Source organism: Cervus elaphus, chromosome 2 (genome assembly GCF_910594005.1).
Source record: "Cervus elaphus chromosome 2, mCerEla1.1, whole genome shotgun sequence".
Classification (NCBI taxonomy): Eukaryota; Metazoa; Chordata; class Mammalia; order Artiodactyla; family Cervidae; genus Cervus; species Cervus elaphus.
In genome coordinates, this window is record NC_057816.1 from 4,648,611 (window position 1) to 4,668,320 (window position 19,710).

General features: G+C 58.6%; 1 protein-coding gene across 2 annotated transcripts; it reads left to right on the plus strand.

Annotated features, from left to right (window-relative positions):
• The first annotated feature begins 961 nt into the window (after window positions 1-961).
• MRGPRF (MAS related GPR family member F) lies at window positions 962-10,627 on the plus strand. Of its 2 annotated transcripts, XM_043924447.1 has the most exons (4): window positions 962-1,264; window positions 4,053-4,162; window positions 4,405-4,506; window positions 8,770-10,627. In XM_043924447.1, the coding sequence occupies exons 3-4, from the start codon at window positions 4,459-4,461 to the stop codon at window positions 9,751-9,753; spliced, it is 1,032 nt and encodes a 343-aa protein (XP_043780382.1). In that variant the 5' UTR covers window positions 962-1,264; window positions 4,053-4,162; window positions 4,405-4,458; the 3' UTR covers window positions 9,754-10,627. The 2 variants fall into 2 exon arrangements, with proteins under 2 accessions (XP_043780382.1, XP_043780375.1); XM_043924440.1 differs by lacking the exon at window positions 4,053-4,162 and having other exon boundaries at window positions 965-1,264.
• Window positions 10,628-19,710: the final 9,083 nt, after the last annotated feature.

Here is a 19,710-nt window from a genome sequence, read left to right on the forward strand (position 1 = left end):
AAATCCGCGCCCCCTCGGAGGTTCACAGGCGGCAGGGACATCGTGCTCCTCTGGGCACGGAGGTGCTGCAGGCCCAGGGCAGGTGCAGGAGAGCTCTGTGTCTGGGTTCTCTTGCCGAGTCGAGGCCCGCCGAGGCAGCCCCCAGCCTGGGCACCGTGTGTTCCGCAGAGGCTGTGCTCAGAATTCCCCCGGGCTCCGCGGGGCCATGAGAAAGTCGGTCCAGGGCAGCGGAGCCTTCCCTGGTGGCTGCCTGGGAAAGCCGCTCCTCACCCTCCGCGTCCTCAAGGCCACCCCCCTCTGGCCCCTGCGCTGCCGCCCCCACCCCCAGGCTTTGGCTCGTAGCCCCAGGACCCCGCGCGGGGCTCGCCCGGCTGGGGGGAGGCGGACTCATCCTCCCGCCGAGCGGCGCACTCACCAGGCACCGCAGCCCCGCCCGTTTCCCTGCTCGGTCCGGCCCCAGGCGAGCGCTGTGATTTTCCACTTGCGCCATCTGATTGCTATTAGGGCTGGGGAAAGGGAATCCTGACTCCAGAAGCCCGCAGGGGGGCCCTGGGCAGCGTCCGGGGTGGAAGGGGCTGTGGGGTGCCGCCTGGGTGGCCCTGCTGTGCAGTCACAGGTGGGCCTCTGCGAAGGCCGAGCGCCGCCCCAGCCTGGAGCCCTCGCCCTCTGCCTCCTTGGCTGCTCCGCTATCAGTGCCTGGGTACCGGGGGGCTCACTCCACCCCCCCCCACCTCCACCCCAGGCCCACACGCCCAGAGATGCCCAGGGAGGGGCCAAGAGAAGGCACCGGGCAGGCGGAGAGCCTGGCGCTCCCTCTCCGCGTGCCGCGGGCAGCCCCTCGGAGCTGCAGATTCACAGCTGGACTCGGGCCGCAGTGCTCGGGCCAACGTGACGTCACCAGGCGGCGAGCTGAGTTCCCAGTGGGGCTCGGGGTGGGAGTGGGGGTTGGGGTGGGGGGGTCCGGAGCGGGGCATTCCTTCCCAAAGCCTCATCCCGGCTAGGCCCCTCCTGCTCCTCCCCGACCCCGCCCCTCCTGCAGGGCCTGGAATTGGGTTTGGGGCGGGTTACACTTCCAAAGCCATCTCCAGCAAGCAGGCAGGCAGGCAGGCGAGGCTCTCCTGCACTCGGAGCACGCCTTTCCTGAGCCTCCGGGCAGTGCCCCGGGCTGGCCTGCCCGCCCCGGTGGTTCGGGACCAGAGGTGGGCATCGCGGGAGGAGCCCTCCGCCAAGGGGAGGCCTCCGAGGATCAGGCCCGCAGCTGCAGGTAGTGCCACACACCCGGGGCCCAGGGGAGGGCATCTCGGCAGCCAGGGCTGCAGGGTGAAGGCCTGGGCAGGGAAAGGGAGAGAGGTGGGCACCTTCAAGGCTGGCAGCCCCTGGAAATCACATGGCTCCAAGCAGGAGCCCCCCCGGAGACCCCCAGAGCAGTGCTGTCAGCATCCGAGGCCCCAGGAGTCCCGAGGACACGGGGCCACTTGAGAGCCCCCGTCTTGTGCAGCAGGCCCCGGCACTCCGACCCCCAAGCCATCTGTCCTGGGCTTCCAGCTCCTGGTCTGTCCTCCGGAGGGTGGGGGCTCCCCCTCCCCGCCTCCCCTACTCTTGCCAGCCTCCAGCCGTCCAAGTGAGTTTTCTGGAAGGGCAGGAAGGGGAACACCCAGCAGGCAGCATCCCACTGCTGTCACGCAAGCAGACTGCGCTTCCGGCAGCTCGGGGCCTGCCCTGGGGTAGACAGCGAGGAATAAGCCGCGGAGGAGGCTATTCAGCCACGGAGGCTGGGCGGCTGCGTCCCACCTTCTCCCAGGCGGGCAGTGCCTGGTGGGGTGTTGGCGCTGGGCGAAGCTGTCTGTTCCTGAGGCATTCCAAAAGGTCTCCCCTGTGTCCGGTGGGGAGGGACAGCCGCAAGCCCACCCCACAGCCAGCTGTTTCAGACCCAGCCCAGGCGGCAGCCCCCCAGCCAAGGAGACAAGGGGCCGGGAAGACGGCAGAACTGGAGACTGCTCGCTCCCTCCAAGCCAGGCCTCCTGGAGCAAAGCCCTGCATAGCCGGCTGGGCCGGGCTCAGAGACCCGGGCATGGTGGGTGGAAGTGAGAGATGCGGGGCTTCCTGGGACCCTGGGAGGCAGACAGGTGGCTTGAGGCCCATCCCTGGGCTCCTGCTTTGAGGGGAGGGTCCACGGTGAGCTGAGCTGGCAGATTTTCTTTTGTCTGCGTTAGTGCAAGCTAGCCCTGTCATAGGCCGGATCCCAGTGTGAGGAGCACATGCACTCAGGCGCATCCATCCCTCATACATGTCACACACATGTCCTTCCACGGCCCACGTGGGGTTCAACTCGGCTCTCAGGTCCCTCCATACGAGTGCAATAGCTTTTCCGATGGCCCGTGGCAGGGCAGCGAGAGCTCAGACACACACAGTGACAGTCACCCCTCGAGTCAACACTGCGTGCCCAGCCCCATTGTGGGCAGGTCCCAGCCAGCAATCCTGGGGGGCATCTGTGTGCTGGGGGACGGGGGGCGTCTAGCTTGGCGGGAGGGGAACAGTGGAGGCCCTCCAAGTCAGGACATCAAGCCTGGGGCCCGAGCCTGGGGCCCAGGCCTGGGGGTGGTTTGGGTCTGGAAGGATGAGCAGAAGAGTAAGGTCGGTGGAGGAAGAAGAGGGTGGAAGGGCAGCTACTCCCCGGAAGATGGGCTGAGGCGGGCAGTTTGAGGGCTGCAGGCACCCGGAGAGTTTCAACAAGTCCCAGCGTGTGAAGGAGGTTGAGATTTGTCCATGGCAACGGGGACAGGGGTCCAACGAGAGTCAAGACCGCCACGGGGGCGGGGGTGGGGGGCACAGTTATATGCACGCCTGAGACCCATTCCCTGCCCCGCTCCTTCGCTATCTGCAGACCCACACTGTTCAGGCCTCACGAGCTGGATCACGCAAAAGGGCTCCCACCCCGCGCGCAGCCAGCGGCTGCGGTCCGCGCCAGCCCCGCCGGTGTCCCCTCCAGGCGACCCCGCGCCGGGGGCTCCGGGAGGCCGGTGGTTAAAGAGGGCGGGCGGCTCGCAAGAACCGCCTCTCCGCGCAGCCAATGACCGGCGCCCGCCCGGGCCCACCCTCCCGGCCCGGGGCGGAGGGGCGCAAGGCGGCCTCGACTGGCTGCGGCAGGGTTGGAATTCCGGGGGAGTCAGGAGGATGAGGAGGGGCCCAGCACCCCGCCGCCCGGCTGGGCCCCCCGCAAAGCCCCTCCTCCACTCACAGCCTCAGTTTCCCACCTGCACGGTGGAAGGGATGGGTGCTTGCCAAGTTGGGGCTGAGCTCAAGTTGGGGATCGCGGTCAATTCGAGTGAACTCGTGGCAAGTCGACCGATGAGCTCTGCCCGGCCAAGATGGACAAGTCTCAGGCCACCCCTCGCTTCTCCCAGCCGCCCCCCACCCCTAACCCCGACCTGAAGTCCTGGCCGAGTCCAGCTGCTCCTCCTCCGGCCTGGAGCTAGGGCCACCATAGCGACTTTAGGGCTGGCCTCTCCAGCCTCCCTGCCTCTTCAGCCTGTCTAGGCTCTGCAGACACAAATCTGCAAAGCCGTAGTGTGCCCCCCAACCCCCGCAGGGAGGTGACCTCACCTCCCTGTCCTCATCACAGGGGCGTGACTACACCTGCCTCCTTGCTGGAACCCAGGACCAGACAGGAGGACGGGTGTCCGTGAGCAGGCTCTCACTGACCCGGGGTTGATGGTGGGTGATGACAGCAATGCTAATGCTGCCCTGCCTTCCAGGCACGTGTACGGGAAAGACCAGACACCTTCAGTTCAGTTCAGTTCAGTCGCTCAGTCGTGTCCGACTCTTTGCGACCCCATGAGTTGCAGCACACCAGGCCTCGCTGTCCGTCACAAACTCCTGGACTTTACCCAAACTCATGTCCATCGAGTTGGTGATGCCATACAAACACAAGGCCCAGGGGAAAGCCTCCTCCTCCAGGAAGTCTTCCTGCCAGAAATGATCTTTTCTCTCCCACGCTCCCTCCTGGAACTAACTGCCCGGAACCCCTGTCCCACCCCTGGCTGGACACAAAGCTGGTGCCCAAGAAGTGTGTGCAAACGTATCCCCAGACACCATCTGGCTCCAGAAATGTCAGACAGAGCTGGGAAGGAGAAGGACTTCTTCCCCAGGAGGTATCACTAAGGTATCAGCAGCAGGGTGAATGAGGACCCCCTCCCCAGGGAAGGAGGGGACAGTGCACACGGATGCCACCCACTCTGGACTCAGCAGGAAGCCCCGTGCCTCCCACAGGGCCCTGCCTCTGGGGAACCAGGGGATGGCTCATGAACCTGTCCTCCAAGGGGACAGCCCTACGGGCCTGGGGAGGGGCCTGCCCAGGCGTGGAGGACACCGCCCCCCTGATGTGACCCTTTGTGCCGTTCTCAGTGCCGGTGAGCTGTGAGCGGAGCCCTGAGGAACGTGGACTGGCCAGGCCTGGAGATGGCCGGAAACTGCTCCTGGGAGGCCCACCCCACCAACTGGAACAAGGCAAGTGCCTCCATCAGCTCCGCACAGAGGGGGCTCCTCCGCCGGGGCCTGCGGGATGGGTGTGATGGGAGGGGCACGCCACCCCGATACGTCCTGCTCACACACACTCTGCCACCCAGAACCCATCCTCTAGCTCGGGACAGACAGGGCCCCTCTGCGCTGTGTGGCCTGGCACTGCTTACCAGGTCCCTCGGATCCCCAGTGCCTTCATCATTGGACACCCTCAAAACCTGTCCTGTGTTACCAACCTCCAGAGGTCTCGTTCTCTCCTCCCTGTAGGGATGGGGCGGTCAGCTATTTCTTATGGCTAGGCCCTGCCGGGAGGCCCTGCAAAACTGGCTCCAAAGGGGCCCTGAGGTCACATGCTCCGTGGGGCTCTGGCCCACCCCACCAGTGTCACCCAGGGCCCGCCGCCACAGCTTAACTCCCCCCTGCAGGCGCCATCCTGCAGCTGAGACTCTGAGAGTCCACCAGGCTGACCCACCCTTCTGCCCTTGCCCCTCTGGTCCCTACTTCTCTGAGACTGTTGGAAACTCTGGAGTTCTTTTCTGAATCCTGGGCAAAACCCTCTCAAGTTGGAAGGACCTCTTGAGTTTAGCGGGTACAACGTTTGAGGAAACGAAGGCTCACGCCAGTGTAGTGACTCAACGGGGGTGAGTCCAGAGGCCCAGCAGAGCCCGGACTCCTGCCCAGGACCTGAGCCATAGCCCCAGGCACCTCCCCGCCACGCCTGCAGCCCCGTCCTGCTTCTGATGGTGACCGCTGTGGGGTGGCCGCCACGGGAAGCAGAGATGGGACCAGCTCCAGAGTCTCCAGAAACCCCCAGAGAAGAGGCAGAGCCCAGGGAGGGGACCAGGCTCCAGGCAGGCATTTTACAAGGTGGTATGTGGCCGGGATGGCAGCTCACGCCCAGTGACTCACCGGCCCTCCCGCTCTGACCCTGCGGAGAGGATTGCAGATTTTTTCCAGCCTGCGAGAGGCTCTGAGTGATCTGGTCTGTCAGCTGCAGCCCCTGCTGCCCTGTTCCCTTGGGCGCAGAGCTGGTCCTCCACCGACTGCTTCAGTCAGTGGTCTTGTAGATTACGCCTCTCTTCCCCAGCTAAGAGGAGGTTCTTAGGAGGCCACTCTGTGGCCTGGAGTAGCCAGAACCACCAACAGGAAAGACTGAGATTAGAGCAAGCTAAGGCGTTTGATGGGCTTCCCATGTGGTACAGTGGTGAAGAATCTGCCGGCCAATACAAGAGATGCAGGTTCGATCCCTGGGTCAGGAAGATCCCTTGGAGGAGGAAATGGCAACCCACTCCAGTATTCTTGCCTGGAAAACCTCATAGACAGAGGAGACATGACGGGCTGCAGTCCCTGGGGTCGCAAGAGTCAGACACGACCACACACACACACACACACAGCACGAAGGGTTTGAGAGCTGACAGACAGACAGATGTGGAGTCATCAGTAAATGTATTTAGAGAATGCTGGGCAGTGGCTAGCACCCAATGCCCTGAGCTCACGGGGTCAACCCAAAGTTTACCAACACCCTCCAGTCCCTGCTTGCAGATGCCCCTTGACCAGAGCCAGGCCAAAAGTGCTCTCCCTTTGTTATGGAGTGTCAGGCCCAGAAAACCATCTTTCAGGACCCAGCTTTCTGCCAGAGCTGGGGGCCATCTGGAAAGCAGCAGAGTGGGCTTGATCTGACAACCTTCTGGGTTTTGTTTGTGTGTTTGTTTGTTTTGCTTTTGTTTTGGAGGGAGAGTCATGAGCAGTGGGAACTGATACCCTGCAGGCGTTTAAAGGGAGGTGAGGTTCAGGCTCTGTGGGAAAGAGCACTGGGAAGGATGAGTGATGTCTGCCGGGGTGTGGCAGGGGAGTGACAGTGTTCTGGGCAGCCTCGGCCACTTGGGACGAGAGGTCAAAATCGATAGCCTGAGAACAGAATCAGCTTCTAAAGACGTGTTGTGCTTGGCCCAAACAGTGTTTTTTTTAGATGTGAATGTTTAAAGATCGGGATAGTTTACGTTAGGGCTTCCTAGATGGCTCAGTGGTAAAGAATCCACCTGCTGATGTAGAAGACACAACAGATGCGGGTTGGATCCCTGGGTTGGGAAGATCCCCTGGAGAAGGAAATGGCAATCCACTCCAGTATTCTTGCCTGGAGAATTCCATGGACAGAGGAGCCTGGGAGGCTGGAGTCCATGGGGTTACAAACAGTCGAACATGACTGAGTGAGCACGCACATACAGAGCTTACAGTCTCGAGTTCTGCCTTCTCTGGGGAGTGGGGGAAAGATGATCCGTCATAGTCTGCCAGTCCCCACTGGAGCCCCCGGCTGGAGCAGAGCGGCTGCCCACTTGCTCAGGAGAGGTGCCCTCCAGTTTGCCATTGTCCCCCCACTCGCTGGTTTCTTGCACCTGGCCCACCTTCATGCATTTCTCCACCAGCCCAGACCCTGCAGCCAAGACTGACATTTAGCCAGATGGACTCACACAGCCAGACCAAGTGTCAAACCACAGAAGCGCTCCCCCACAGCTCTATAAATAGCTGCTGCCTCCAGCGTCTCCCCCTCCAGGGACCCCCTGGCCAGGCCCAGTTCCCTCATGATCCAGAAAGCCAAAGGGTCACCCAGACCCAGCAGGGGACCACCCTGATTCCCCAGGTCTCTCTGATCCCACTGTGGGTCACGGTTCACTTTTGTTTTGGTAACTTGCAAGTGATTTTTGCTCTTCTAAATAAATGTTTTCATGTTTTAGTATGAAGCATTGCAAGTTTTGTAAATTTGCCTAAACCTTAATCGACTCTTGTTAGCCTGTTGTCACTTGTACTTTCTATCTAGTATCTTTTTTTAAAACTTTTTATTTTGTATGGGGGTATAGCCACAAACTAATGTGATAGTTTCAGGTGAGCAGCGGAAAGGAGTCAGCCTTACATATACATATACACATACAAGTATCTATTCTCCCCCGAACTCCCCTCTCATCCAGGCTGCTACATAACATTGAGCAGAGTTCCATGTGCTATATTGTTGGTTATACATTTTAAATGTAGCAGTGTGTACATGTCCATGCCAAATTCCCTAACTATCCCTTCTCTCCCAGCAACCACTAGTTCGTACTGGAAGTCTGTGAGTCTCTTTCTGTTTTAAAAGTGCACTGAAGATACTTTCTTTCCTAAAGCTATTTGCAAGTAAGTTACAGGGACTCCCCTGGTGATCCAGTGGCTAAGACTCCAAGCTCTCAATGCAGGGGGCCCAGGTTCGATCCCTGGTCAGGTAACTAGATCCCACATGCCGCATTTAAGAGATCATATGTCACAATTAAAGACTTCGTTTGCCACAAGGAAGAGTGGAGATCCTATGCGCCACAACTAAGACTCAGCACAGCCAAATAAATATTTTAAAAGTTTTTAAAAAGAAAGTAAGTTACAGACTCCAATGCCCTTTGCCCCCAAACAGCCTGTATCTTCTTAAGATCAAGGACCCCCCCAAGCAGCTACAGTGCATCTTCAGCGCACTGCTGTTCAGAAAGCGCAACATGGGTCCAATACCGCTATCTAGACATAGTTTGCATTCCCACTTCCCCAGTCATTCCCGTAACAGCCTCCACAGCGATGGCTAGACCCACAGTACAATCCAGGCTTACAGCCCTGCCATGATTGGTCATGCCCCTTTAGTTTTCTTCTGTGTAGAAAGGCTCCTCAGTTTTCTTGCACCATATGGACATTTTCTGGGCAGTGGGATGTCAGGTCCCTTGATGAGGGACTGATCATTTTCACTGTTTTCACCATCACTCTGGTAGGCTGCCAGCTCCAGACTCGGGCACAGAGTGGTAGATCAGGGGTGTCTTGTTCTCCAGTTGGAGCCAATTCATTGCTCCAAAGCCAAGTCTGTCATCAGGACCAATAGACCTGGAAGCAGATGTGGGTTTTGGGATGGAGCCTAGCTCAGCTAGAGGCAGGCACGGGTTTGGGGGTGGAGCTTGCATGCATGCTTAGTCCCTCACTCCTGTCTGACTCTTTGCTACCCCATGAACTACAGCCCGCCACCACTTCTGACCATGGGATTTCCCAGGCAAGAATACTGGAGTGGGTTGCCATTTCCTTCTCTAGGAAACCTTCCCCACCCAGAGATCGAACCTGGGTCTCCTGCATTAAAGGCAGATTCCGAGCCAGCGGGAAGCCCTGGGGGTGCAGCCTAGCCCACCTGGAAGCAGGCGCGGGTGTGGGGGTGGAGACCAGCCCCCTCACTGCGTCTGCCCCTCCGTACCTGCGCAGATGTGTCCCGGCGTGAGCGAGGCCCCCGAGCTGTACAGCCGCGGTTTCCTGACCATCGAGCAGATCACCATGCTGCCGCCGCCGGCCGTCATGAATTACATCTTTCTGCTCCTCTGTCTGTGCGGCCTGGTGGGCAACGGGCTGGTCCTCTGGTTTTTCGGCTTCTCCATCAAGAGGAGCCCCTTCTCCATCTACTTTCTGCACCTGGCCAGCGCGGACGTCGGCTACCTCTTTAGTAAGGCCGTGTTCTCCATTCTGAACACGGGGGGCTTCCTGGGCCCCTTTGCCGACTACGTCCGCGCCGTGTCCCGGATCGTGGGGCTCTGCATGGTCCTCACCAGCGTGAGCCTCCTGCCAGCCATCAGCTCGGAGCGCTGCCTGTCGGTCATCTTTCCCGCCTGGTACTGGCGCCGTCGGCCCAAGCGCCTGTCGGCCGTGGCGTGCTCCCTGCTCTGGGCCCTGTCGCTGCTGGTCACCTGCGTCCACAACTACTTCTGCGTGTTCCTGGGCCGCCAGGCGTCCGGGGCGGGCTGCAGGCACATGGACGCCTTCCTGGGCATCCTGCTTTTCCTGGTCTTCTGCCCGCTCATGGTGCTGCCCTGCCTAGCGCTCATCCTGCACGTAGAGTGCCGGGCCCGGCGGCGCCAGCGCTCGGCCAAGCTCAACCACGTCATCCTGGCCGTGGTCTCGGTGTTCCTCGTGTCCTCCATCTACCTGGGCATCGACTGGTTCCTCTTCTGGGTCTTCCGGATCCCGGCGCCCTTCCCCGAGTACGTCACCGACCTGTGCCTCTGCATCAACAGCTGCGCCAAGCCCGTGGTCTACTTCCTGGCCGGCAGGGACAAGTCGCAGCGCCTGTGGGAGCCTCTCAGGGTGGTCTTCCAGCGGGCCCTGCGGGACGGGGCCGAGCCGGGGGAGGCGGGAGGCGGCACGCCCAACACGGTCACCCTGGAGATGCAGTGTCCCTCAGGGAATGCCTCCTGAGAGGCCGGGCGCCTGCAGGCGAGGCCGGGCTCACGTGGCCTCCAGAGACCCTTGACAGAGGGACAGGAGCTGGCAGCAGCCCTGGGGCCCAAGCGCAGGGAGAGAAAGCTGCTTCTGCCTGCGAGCCGCCTTCTCCCAGGGCACAGGTTCCCCTGGGGAGGGGGGAGCGAGACAGACAGCCCCCTGTGACCCTGCCAGGCTCCCCCGGCCACCCCCTCCTTCGAGCCGCGGTACAGAAGTCGCCCCCAGGCCGCGGGCTGGGTGTGGGGCTCCTTCTGGCCCCAGGGTGGTCAGGAAGGGAGAGGAGGGCGTCACCCAGCCCTGTCCACCTTCTGCCCCTTGGTGAGGCAGCCCTCCCCGAGAAGGACTCAGCCCGCACCATCGCCTGTCGGGCCAGCAGCTTCCTCCTGCCGTGAAGACACCTCCTGGCTCCGTTCGTCCTCTTAAGGTGACCCTGTGAGCAGACGGCCACGAAAGGGCCCTGTGGGGGAGAGCTGCCCCTTAAGCACCTCGGGGTCCCATCTTTCTGCAGATGACGTTCCCGCCTCTGGGGAGCCCTTGGACGGCCCAAATGGCGGGGCTTCTGTCCTGCCAAGTAGCTGGACGCAGAAAGGAGCCGCGGCCGGCTTGAGTGACTCGCTGTCTTTTCTGACTCCGCGCCGGCTGGTGCATCCGAGCCGCCGTCTGCCTGGCCCACGGGGCTCTAGGGGGCCGTCCAGGCCATCACGGGGCTCCGGGGGGCCGTCTGAGAGCGGGCACTGGCTCTCCCTGGCCACCCCAGCCCACCTGCAGGCACGGGGGCCCAGCTTGGTCATCGGAGGTTTTATGAAAGACAGTAAATGTGTATCAATAAATGTTTTCTATCTTGCACTGAGGAAGACTTCCTGCTCTCTGTCCTATTCGTGGGCTTGTGCCCACACTGAGGACCCCACGGGCATCCGAGGCCCAGGTGGGCTGCCCTTCCGCGCTCCCTTCCCCGCACGGCCTGCTCCGTACCCCAGGTCTCATGTCCCGGCTCCTGGCGGGCCTGTCTACACCCCCAGTTGCTCCCTCTCCGGGGACGGTGTCCACTGCTCTGCTTGGGGGAGCGTGATCCCCACTCTACCCTCTGTTGGCTAACCCCCGTGCCCTTCCCACCCACCCACGGCCCCCTGCTCCCTCTGGAAACTTAGCTTTCATCACACCTCCTGAGTTCCAGGCTCTGTGCTGGCTGATACAGTCCAGCCCAGGAAGAACACTGCGTGTCCACACGGAGCCTCCCACATCCCCTGCCCCAGGGGGGCCGCTGCATCTGCTGCTGTGTGCCCCTCCCGCCTTCCAGAACTCTCTGTCCTGAGGTCTCTGGGGTAGGCTAGGGACCCTGTGCCCGGCACCTCCCAACTTCCCAGCTAGAGCCTCGAACCCCTCCCAGGAGACGGCCTCCACTCGGGCCGGGCTGGCCGACTCCCTGACCGCCCCTCACCCCTGACAGCCCATGGGAGACAACCATTTTGGATCCAACCTGAGACCCCCGCCCCTTTGTGGGAAGATCTGGGGAAACCGCTCACCGCACAGGCCCCGGGGAGAGACCGAGGGCAGAGGCATCGGGGGCCCTTGGAGTAGAGCGCCCCCTTCTGTGGAGACGGGGGTGGGGGTGGGCAGGGCGGCCGATGGAGGGAAGTGCCCTTCAAGGGAGTGGTTCCGCCCAGCGGCTGGCATTCTGTCCGGAGACCCTGGATGCCCTCCTGCCTCACCCAGGCGATCCTGGAGCCCAGGCCGCAATACCCTCTCAGGCCAGCTGACCCCCAAGCGCATGGCCCCGAGGACCGGCCCCCTCAGACCCCCACTCCTGACCTCCCTGTTCTCACAGCCCCGGCTGCATCTCCAGCAAGGCCCCTGCTCCATGTGGCCCAGAGGCCAAGGTTCCGGGAGCTCTGGTATTGGGGCCGGTGCCCGCATCCCCTGTCCCAGCCCCTGGGGTGCACCCTCCCAGCACCCCCTTCACACACCAGACGGAACCCCCAGAGAGCAGAGCTGGGGACCAGCACCGCTAACATTCCTGAGGACCCGGAGAAACCAGACGGGGTCCTGACAACACGCATGGGGGGGCCGGGGCCGGGACTTGGGCCCTTCACTTGGAAAGCTCAGGCCTCCACACGGCAGGAAGGCCTCCAGGCCTTCAGGTGCCCAAGGAGGCCGACCAGGGCTGGCTCCTCAGGGCGCAGTGCATCCCTGGAGTTCACCTCTTCTCAGGAGCCCCCACCCCAGGCCTCCAGCCCTGAGTCCCCCGTAGGAAGCTGTCCGCAACCCACCCAGGAGCTCAACCGGGGCCTCCCTGCCGGCTGCCTCGGTTCAGAACCCAGGCCTGGTGGGTGGGTAGGTGACCTTGGCCCACAGCAGGGCCTGGAGGTCAGGGCAGGGCTGCAACTGTATATTTGAACACACATGTGCCCTTAGCAGGTGCTAAGCCAAAAAATGCGGGGGTGGGGTGCAAATTCCAGAACTGAGGCCTCTCCCAGCCCCTAGCCCCTTCTCCCCACAATCTTGCCAAGGAGCCAGGCCTCTCTGCCCCACTGCCGCCCCAGCCCCCTGCCACCCCACCCTGGAAAGCTTTCATGCATAACCTGCCCACACCCCGACCACCTCGCTTCTGTGCTAATGGGTCTGTGCTAATGGTGGGTAAAGGCACGGACGCCCTCTAGCAGACGCCTCAGCCCTGGACCACCCTCCTCCTCCCTCCTTTGGTGTTTAATTATTAAAGGGGCCTCCAGAGTCCACTGCATCGGTGGGGAGATATGCCTCAGCCATCCTCACCCCCGAAACAGCCCAGCCCAGCCCCCAGCAGTCCCTTCCCAAGCCTCCTCCTTTCTGGGTGTCCCATAAAGGCAGGAAGCCGAGGGTCCACCCAGCATCACAGATTTCCACCCTGAAACTGCCTGGGGCAAGAGGTCTGATGGGTCTCCCCTGACAACTGCTGTCAACGGTCATAGAATTGGGGAGTGCGGTCTCCATACCCACTAGGCAGCTTCTCGGTGGCAGGACAAAGCAAGAACCCTTGTCTCTCTGCGCCCCCCAAGCCCCCCACCCCGTAAGGGAGGGGGAGGGGTGGCCTGGGGCAGGACAGACCTCTCCACTTTTCCGTACTGCCTGTCGCCGCTGTCTCTACACACATGAGCAGGGGGCCGCCTCCACGAACCGCTGGACCTCGGTGGGTGGTGCCCTGGTTTCCCCGCATTACTGACGGACTTCAGAGGGGAGGGCAGCATCCACTGAAGGAGGGACGTTCGTGGGAACAGCCAATCCCAGCCCTGCTGGTCGGGGATTTATTTCTTTATAGTTCTAATTGGAGGATAACTGCTTCACAGTGATGTATTAATTTGTGCTGTACGTCAGTGTGAATCAACTATAAGTACACCTATATCCCCTCCCTCTTGAGGCTCCTTCCCACCCCTCATCCTAGCCCACCATTTATTGAGGACCTACTGTGTGCAGCTGGCCCTGGGCTGAGAGCTCCATGAATCAGTCGCCTTCAGTCTTCAGGACAGGACCCCGCGGCACAGACTATTCGCAGCCGTTGTAGACGCCAGGGCTCAGAAACGGGGTCACCTGTTGAAGGTCAGTCCTGCCAGGTGGATAGCCCTGTCTGGAGCCCCAGTGACCATCCGGCACAGTGGCTTTCTTGTTTCCTTGGAAGCTCAGACCTCTGAACCTCTGTGTTTTCCATCGGCCAGGCACTGGGAGTTGAGGTTCAGGGGTGATGGCAAGATATAGCAAGCCCATCACAACCCAAGGACACCTGGACCAGCTTTTTTGGATTCCCCGGTCACTAGTTACCAAAGGCGGGGATTTCAGCTCAATTTCAGGCTGCGGATGTCCGGAATGAAGTGGGGGATGCGAAGGCGTGCGTGTTTAGCAGATGGGGCAGTGAACGGCCTGGAAGCTAACATCTCCTCTGTCTCATCTTCCATCCTAAGAAGAGGAAATGGAATGCCTCTCTAGCATCCGCCCAGCTTTCCCCTATCTCCTGCCAGTGTGGTTTTGAGATAAATTGGGGTTTGTATTTTATGCCAGAATTTTCTGAAGCCCAAGAGCTTTTCTGCAAAACTTGGTTCAGAAGTCTCAGCCAAGAGGATTCCTCTGTCCTGAGAATCAAGAGCTCCCTTTAGAAGGCAAGATGGAGAGATGAGTCCATTCATGATCCAGCCTCTCAATGCTTGGGAAGAAGTCCCGGCCCAAGGAAGCCTATCCCTCAGCGGGTTGGCTACAAGGTCAGGGAGCTCTGCAAACCTATTGCAGAATCTTCCAGAACCAAGACAATCGAGAACATGAGTACAAAAATATCACATTCTCAGCCAGTTGGGGCTGGAGAGTAGCCAGTAGGGGTTTGGAGAAAACAACAGGACACAGTCCATAAAATTAAAACTCATGGAAAACTCTGCTTCAGTGAGTCAGAATGCCCAAGTTTCCTGGCAATGCAGGAGAAGGCTTCCCTACTCAGGCAGATTTTTTTTTTTAATCTTCATAATTATTTAATGGCAGTCTAATGGATGCATTAATACAATAAGTTGCATCCATTTAATGTAGAGTTCAGTAATCTTTGACACATGTGTGTATGCTCACGTCATCACCAAATCAATATACAGAATGTTTCCATCCCCCCAAAAGAACATTTCCATCACCAGCCCCTCAAATTTCCCTAGGACACCCAGCCCATCATCCCCGGCCTCTGCCCCAATCCTGAGGCAACCACTCATCTCTGCCTTATGCAACTGTAGATTCTAGATTACGATTAGTTTCATAAGCAGAATTTTTATCAGCCAGAACTTTCGGTGACAAGTAACAGGAACCCCGGCTTCCCAGGTAGCTCAGTGGTAAAGAATCCACCTTCCAATGAAGGAGATGCGGGTTCAATCCCTGGATTGGAAAGATCCCCTGGAAAAGAAAATAGCAACCTGCTCTGGTATTCTTGCCTGGGAGATCCCATGGACAGAGGAGCCAGGAGGGCTACAGTCCATGGGGTCACAAAGAGTCGGACACGACTTGGCAGCTGAGAACGCATGCAACAGAAACCCCCCAGTTTAATCAGCTGAGGGGGAGGGTGGGTGGTATAGGTGGGGCATATGCTTGTGTTTAAAGGAACTCATTGACTCACATACCAGCAAAGGTCCACAGTGATTTTCAATTCAGACATAGCTGGATCCAAGCCTTAAATGATGTTCCTGAGGTTACTTCCCTTCTCCTCTGCTTCTCACCTTTGCTTTGGTCTGTGTGGCCTTTGTCCTCAATGAATCAACGAAACGGCCGGTAACTAGAGGCTCGGAGTTGACAGTTGACACATTCAGCAATCTCATCAGAAAGACAGCATCCCTTTGCTGATAATTCTGACGGAGTCCCGACCCCCGTGCTCCCTGGGCAGGCCCCGGTCGCGTGTCCTCCCCTTGGGTGGGAGGCCCTGGGGAGTAAGGGGGTGCCTACCTACCTCGCTGAAACCCAACAGACTGAGAGTGGGGAAGAGGTAAGTGAAAGTCGCTCAGTTGCGTCCGACTCTTTGCGACTCTTTGTGTGCAGTCCATGGACTTCTCCAGGCTAGAATACTGGAGTGGGTTGCCTTTCCCTTCTCCAGGGGATCTTCCCAACCCAGGGATCGAACCCACGTCTCTCGTACTACAGGCGTATTCTTACCAGCTGAGCCACAAGGGAGGAGGTGAGCTCAAACAGACAGCATGGACAGGAGATGCCAGCAGGTAAGGTGCCAAAGGCAGACCGCATCCCACCACCCGCACACCCACTTCTCTCCCACATATGGTTTTATAATGTTCCTATCACAGATCTGTATCTCTATTATTCATAGCAGAAAGTGCACTTCCCTTCCCCCTCCAGAGGAGAGACAATCTAAAGTCAATCCCAGAGACGCCTGCCCGGCACCAAGCCCAGGATCTGGGAGAGAGACCCTCTGCATCTCTCTCCATTAGGTCCAGAGGCACTTCCTCTAGGACTGGTACCCAGTCCTAGTGATGGGTACCATGCATCCCGTCCAAATGATGGTGATGGTGACCACTCTCAAGACACACAATTCAGGGACTTCCCTGGTTGTCCAGTGGTTAAGAATCCACCTTGCAATGCAGAGGACAAAGTTTCAATCCCTGGTCAAAGAACTAAGATCCCATATGCCTCAGGACAGCTAAGCCTACATGATGCAGCTAAGACCCAATGCAGCCAAATAAATATGTGTTTGTAAGTATATGAAAAAAAGACACACAACTCACAGTGGACAGGACAAAGGGAATAACTATGATTTTTGTTTTTAATCCCATTTGGAAAGGAGAAGGGGACGACAGAGGATGAGATGGTTGGATGGCATCACCAACTCAATGGACATGAGTTTGAGTAATCTCTGGGAGTTGGTGATGGACAGGGAGGCCTGGTGTGCTGCAATTCATGGGGTTGCAAAGAGTCGGACATAACTGAGCGACTGAACTGAACTGGAAAGGAGAAAACAGAAACAACAACACAATGGTCCTGGTCCATAGCATATTCTACGCTGGACAGGAAGTATTAAGGACTGGCAACAGAAGAGGTTCTTGGTCAGCCAATAAGCATGGCCACCAGAATCCAAGGTGCCCCTGGCAGCCCACCTCTGGTATCCACACACTTGTGTGATCCCATCCCCTGAGTATGGGCTGGACCAGGTAACTCACTTCTGCCCAACAGAATGGAGTGGAGGGCATGAGCTGCTGATTCCCACCCTGCCAGCAGACTCTCCCCCTTGCTAGCTCTGAGGACGCAAGCTGCCATGTTGGGAGCTGCCTTACTGGGAGGACCTCGATGGTGAGGAGCTGTGGGCAGCTTCTGGCTAACGGTCAGCAACAGTCCAACGGTCTGCAAGGAACTCAGTCCCACCAACACCTGTGGCAGTTTGGAAGTCGGTCATTCCCCAGCTGAGCCTTCAGATGAGACACTTCCAGAGACCACTTCCGGATGGCCCCCCAGGACAAGCCAGTGCTGCCTGGTTTGGGCAAGGCTGCCCTCTGAACACCTTCAGGGTGTTTGGTTTCTTTGCTCTTGGTCAGTTCCATGAGCTGGAAACCAGAAGCAGATTCTTCTGAGTTGAATCATGCTCCTTGAATCCAAACCCAGATCCACAATGTTCTAGCCCCCGGGCACCGTCCGGAGGCCCAGCCAGCCCTCTGGCCTCAGTTGAGTGGCCTCCGTGAGACCTCAGAGCCCTGGGGAGCAGAGCTGACCTGCCTCCCAGGACAGAGCATGGGGCTCCCTCATGGTCAACCCCCAGGACGCCCAGAGAGGTCCCCTAAAACCGCACACATCTCCAGCTGACAGGCAATAGAACTCAGACTTGAAAACAAGGTCCTGGAGCCCAGGCCCCGCACACCTTCTCCCCCACCCCACCCTCCACACTGAGAGCGCTGGGCGAGCCCATCAACCAGAGCATCTCCACGCGGACGTAATGGGCTCTCTCCACGCTCTCAGCCCACAAGGGCCCTCTTCCTTCCACAGCCCCGCCCTAACCACCCCCCCCCCCCCCCGCCAAGTGTCTGGCCAATACCCTGAGGTCACCGTGGCTGTCCCAAAAAGCCTCCAGGAAGGGGAACATGGCCGGGACGGTGGAGGAGAGGGGTGACGCCCCCATCAGTCTTCGTGGGCCCCCAGATTCGTGTTCCATTTCCCCCAGACAGGGAGCCAGGGCGGCCACGCCCAGCCAGGCCCATTAGCCCCCAGACATCACTTCTGCAGGCCACCCACTGGGTGGGGCGGCACCCTTCCCGCATTTATGCCTCAATCTCCCCTTCCTGCTCGTAGGAGGGAGCCAGGAGAAGGTTCTCCTGGGGCTCCAGGGGCCAGGTGCCTCTGAGGCCAGGGTGGGGAGCAGCGGACGGTTCAGAGCATCCCTGCTGAGCCAGGACGGGGGCAGGCGAACCCTGGGGGCTGGGCCCAAGGGGGACTGCTGAGACTCCAAGCACCGGCGGAGCGAGGAGGGGGCCACCGCCTTCCCCAGAGGACTGAGCACACGACGAGGAGCAGGTGAGAGGCCCCTGGTTTCTCCTCTCTGGGTGGAGGCAGAAGGACAGGCTGCCCCTCTGAGCCCTCATCTTCTAAATAAAATGACCTCGTGAAGCCTCCCTTCAAAATATTTAAACAGGTGATGGGTTCTTGTCACCCTCTGGGATGCCCCGTCAATGGTAATGGCAAGATCAGGACAAAGGTTAGACCAGCAGATGCTGGGGAAACCCAACTTAAAGAGAAGACATACAATTGATTTTTGAAGAATCAGCTTATGAAACCACCAGGTAGTGTATTAAGCACTGGAAAGAAACCTTCAAGGATACAATCACACAGCAAACGGTATTGCCCGGGGTAAGGACGGGGCAACACCTTATTTTTTCTTTACCATTTGAATCTTTAAAAGTAAGACTGCTTTGGTGTCTAATCTATGTAACTTTTTAAAAAAATGTTTAAAGTGCAGTGAGAAATAGACAATGTCATGACAGTTGTGGGAAATAATATATTTCCGTAAGTCTTTCATGGAAGAGACAAAAAATCAAACAAGGCTTTCAAGAACAGGAAGATCACAGCTAACTCGGTAGATTTTGTGCTTTATTTTATTTAGTTTTTGGTCTTGCTGCATGCCATGCAGGGTCATAGTTTGCTGGTCAGGGATGGAACCCATGCCCCTTGGAGTGGAAGCTCAGAGTCTTAACCACTGGACCGCCTGGGTAGTCCCGTTCTATAGTTTAAACCATCATCCATCAACAAGCCGTGAGTGAGCATTTACTGCTGCAGGCATTGTGTTGGGGACCAGGAGGCTGTGGAGAGGGATCAAGTCAGACCAAGGCGAGCCTGGGGGAGGAGGGCAGATACACCTGCTGACCTAGTGTGTGAGGCTCACATTTACTGAGCTCACACTGCGTGCCGGGATCTGACTCAGGGGTGACCTAACCTCCCCCCCGCTGTACTGGGAACCTCACTGCGGAGAAGCCAGGCGTGGACACCGCGCAGTCCACTTTCGAGCCGTGTGTGTGTGCTGTTTCCTTTTATTAGGAAGTAGTCACAGTTCAGTATTTCCTTTCATTGGGGCATGAGTCTGCTTGTCTGCCGTAACCATGTCCCTCAAGCAGAGGGCATGAAGGAACAGCTCTATTTTCTAACCGTTCTGCAGGCTGGAAGTCTGAGATCAAGACGCCAGCCAGTTGGGTGCTTGGTGAGAGCTCTCTTCCTGACTTGCCAATAGGCACGCTGCTGCTGTGTCCTACATGGCGTGGGGAAGCGAGAGAGAGAGAGAGAGAGAGAGAGAGAGAGAGAGAGAGGAGGGCAGGGGGCGAGGGAGGGAGAGAGAACTCTGGCATCGCTTCTTAAGAGGACATGAGTCATGGGACTTCCTTGGTTAAGTGGTAGTGGTTAAGACTCTGTGCTCCCAACGCAGGGGAGCAGATTCAGTTCCTGGTCTGGGGACTAAGATCCCACATGCCGAGCAGTGCAGCCAAAAAATAAAATCGATCTTTTGTTAAAAAGGACACCAACCTTATTGGATCGAGGTCTCCTTTCACCTTAATTACCTCGTTAAAGGCCCAGCTCCAAACACAGTCACGCTGGGGATAGGGTTTCAACAGATGAGTTTGAGGGAGACACAACTCCGTCCGTAATCAGTGGGAATAAGGGCCCCTCCTCTCTCCAAATCCCTCTGCTTTCCCTCAGTCTCAGTACTTGACCTCCCTTCCAGTCTCACTAAGGGGCTTCCCAGCTGGCTCAGTGGGTAAAGGTGGCTGAGGCCAGGGCAGTGCAGGAGACCTGGGTTGGATCCCTGGATTCAGAAGATCCCCTGGACATGGAAGTGGCAATCCACTCCGGTATTCTCGGCTGGGAAATCCCATGGACAGAGGAGCCTGGAGGGCTACAGTCCGTAGGGTCACAAACAGTCGGACACCACTTAGTAACTAAACCACGACCACTACCATTTTCACT

What these genes read in the sequence shown, in the direction of transcription:
- MRGPRF (XM_043924447.1), top strand. Translation starts at nt 4,459, where the DNA reads ATGGCCGGAAACTGCTCCTGGGAGGCCCACCCCACCAACTGGAACAAG. An exon ending in ACCCCACCAACTGGAACAAG is followed by an intron (nt 4,507 to 8,769) that starts GCAAGTGCCTCC and finishes GTACCTGCGCAG; the next exon opens with ATGTGTCCCGGCGTGAGCGA.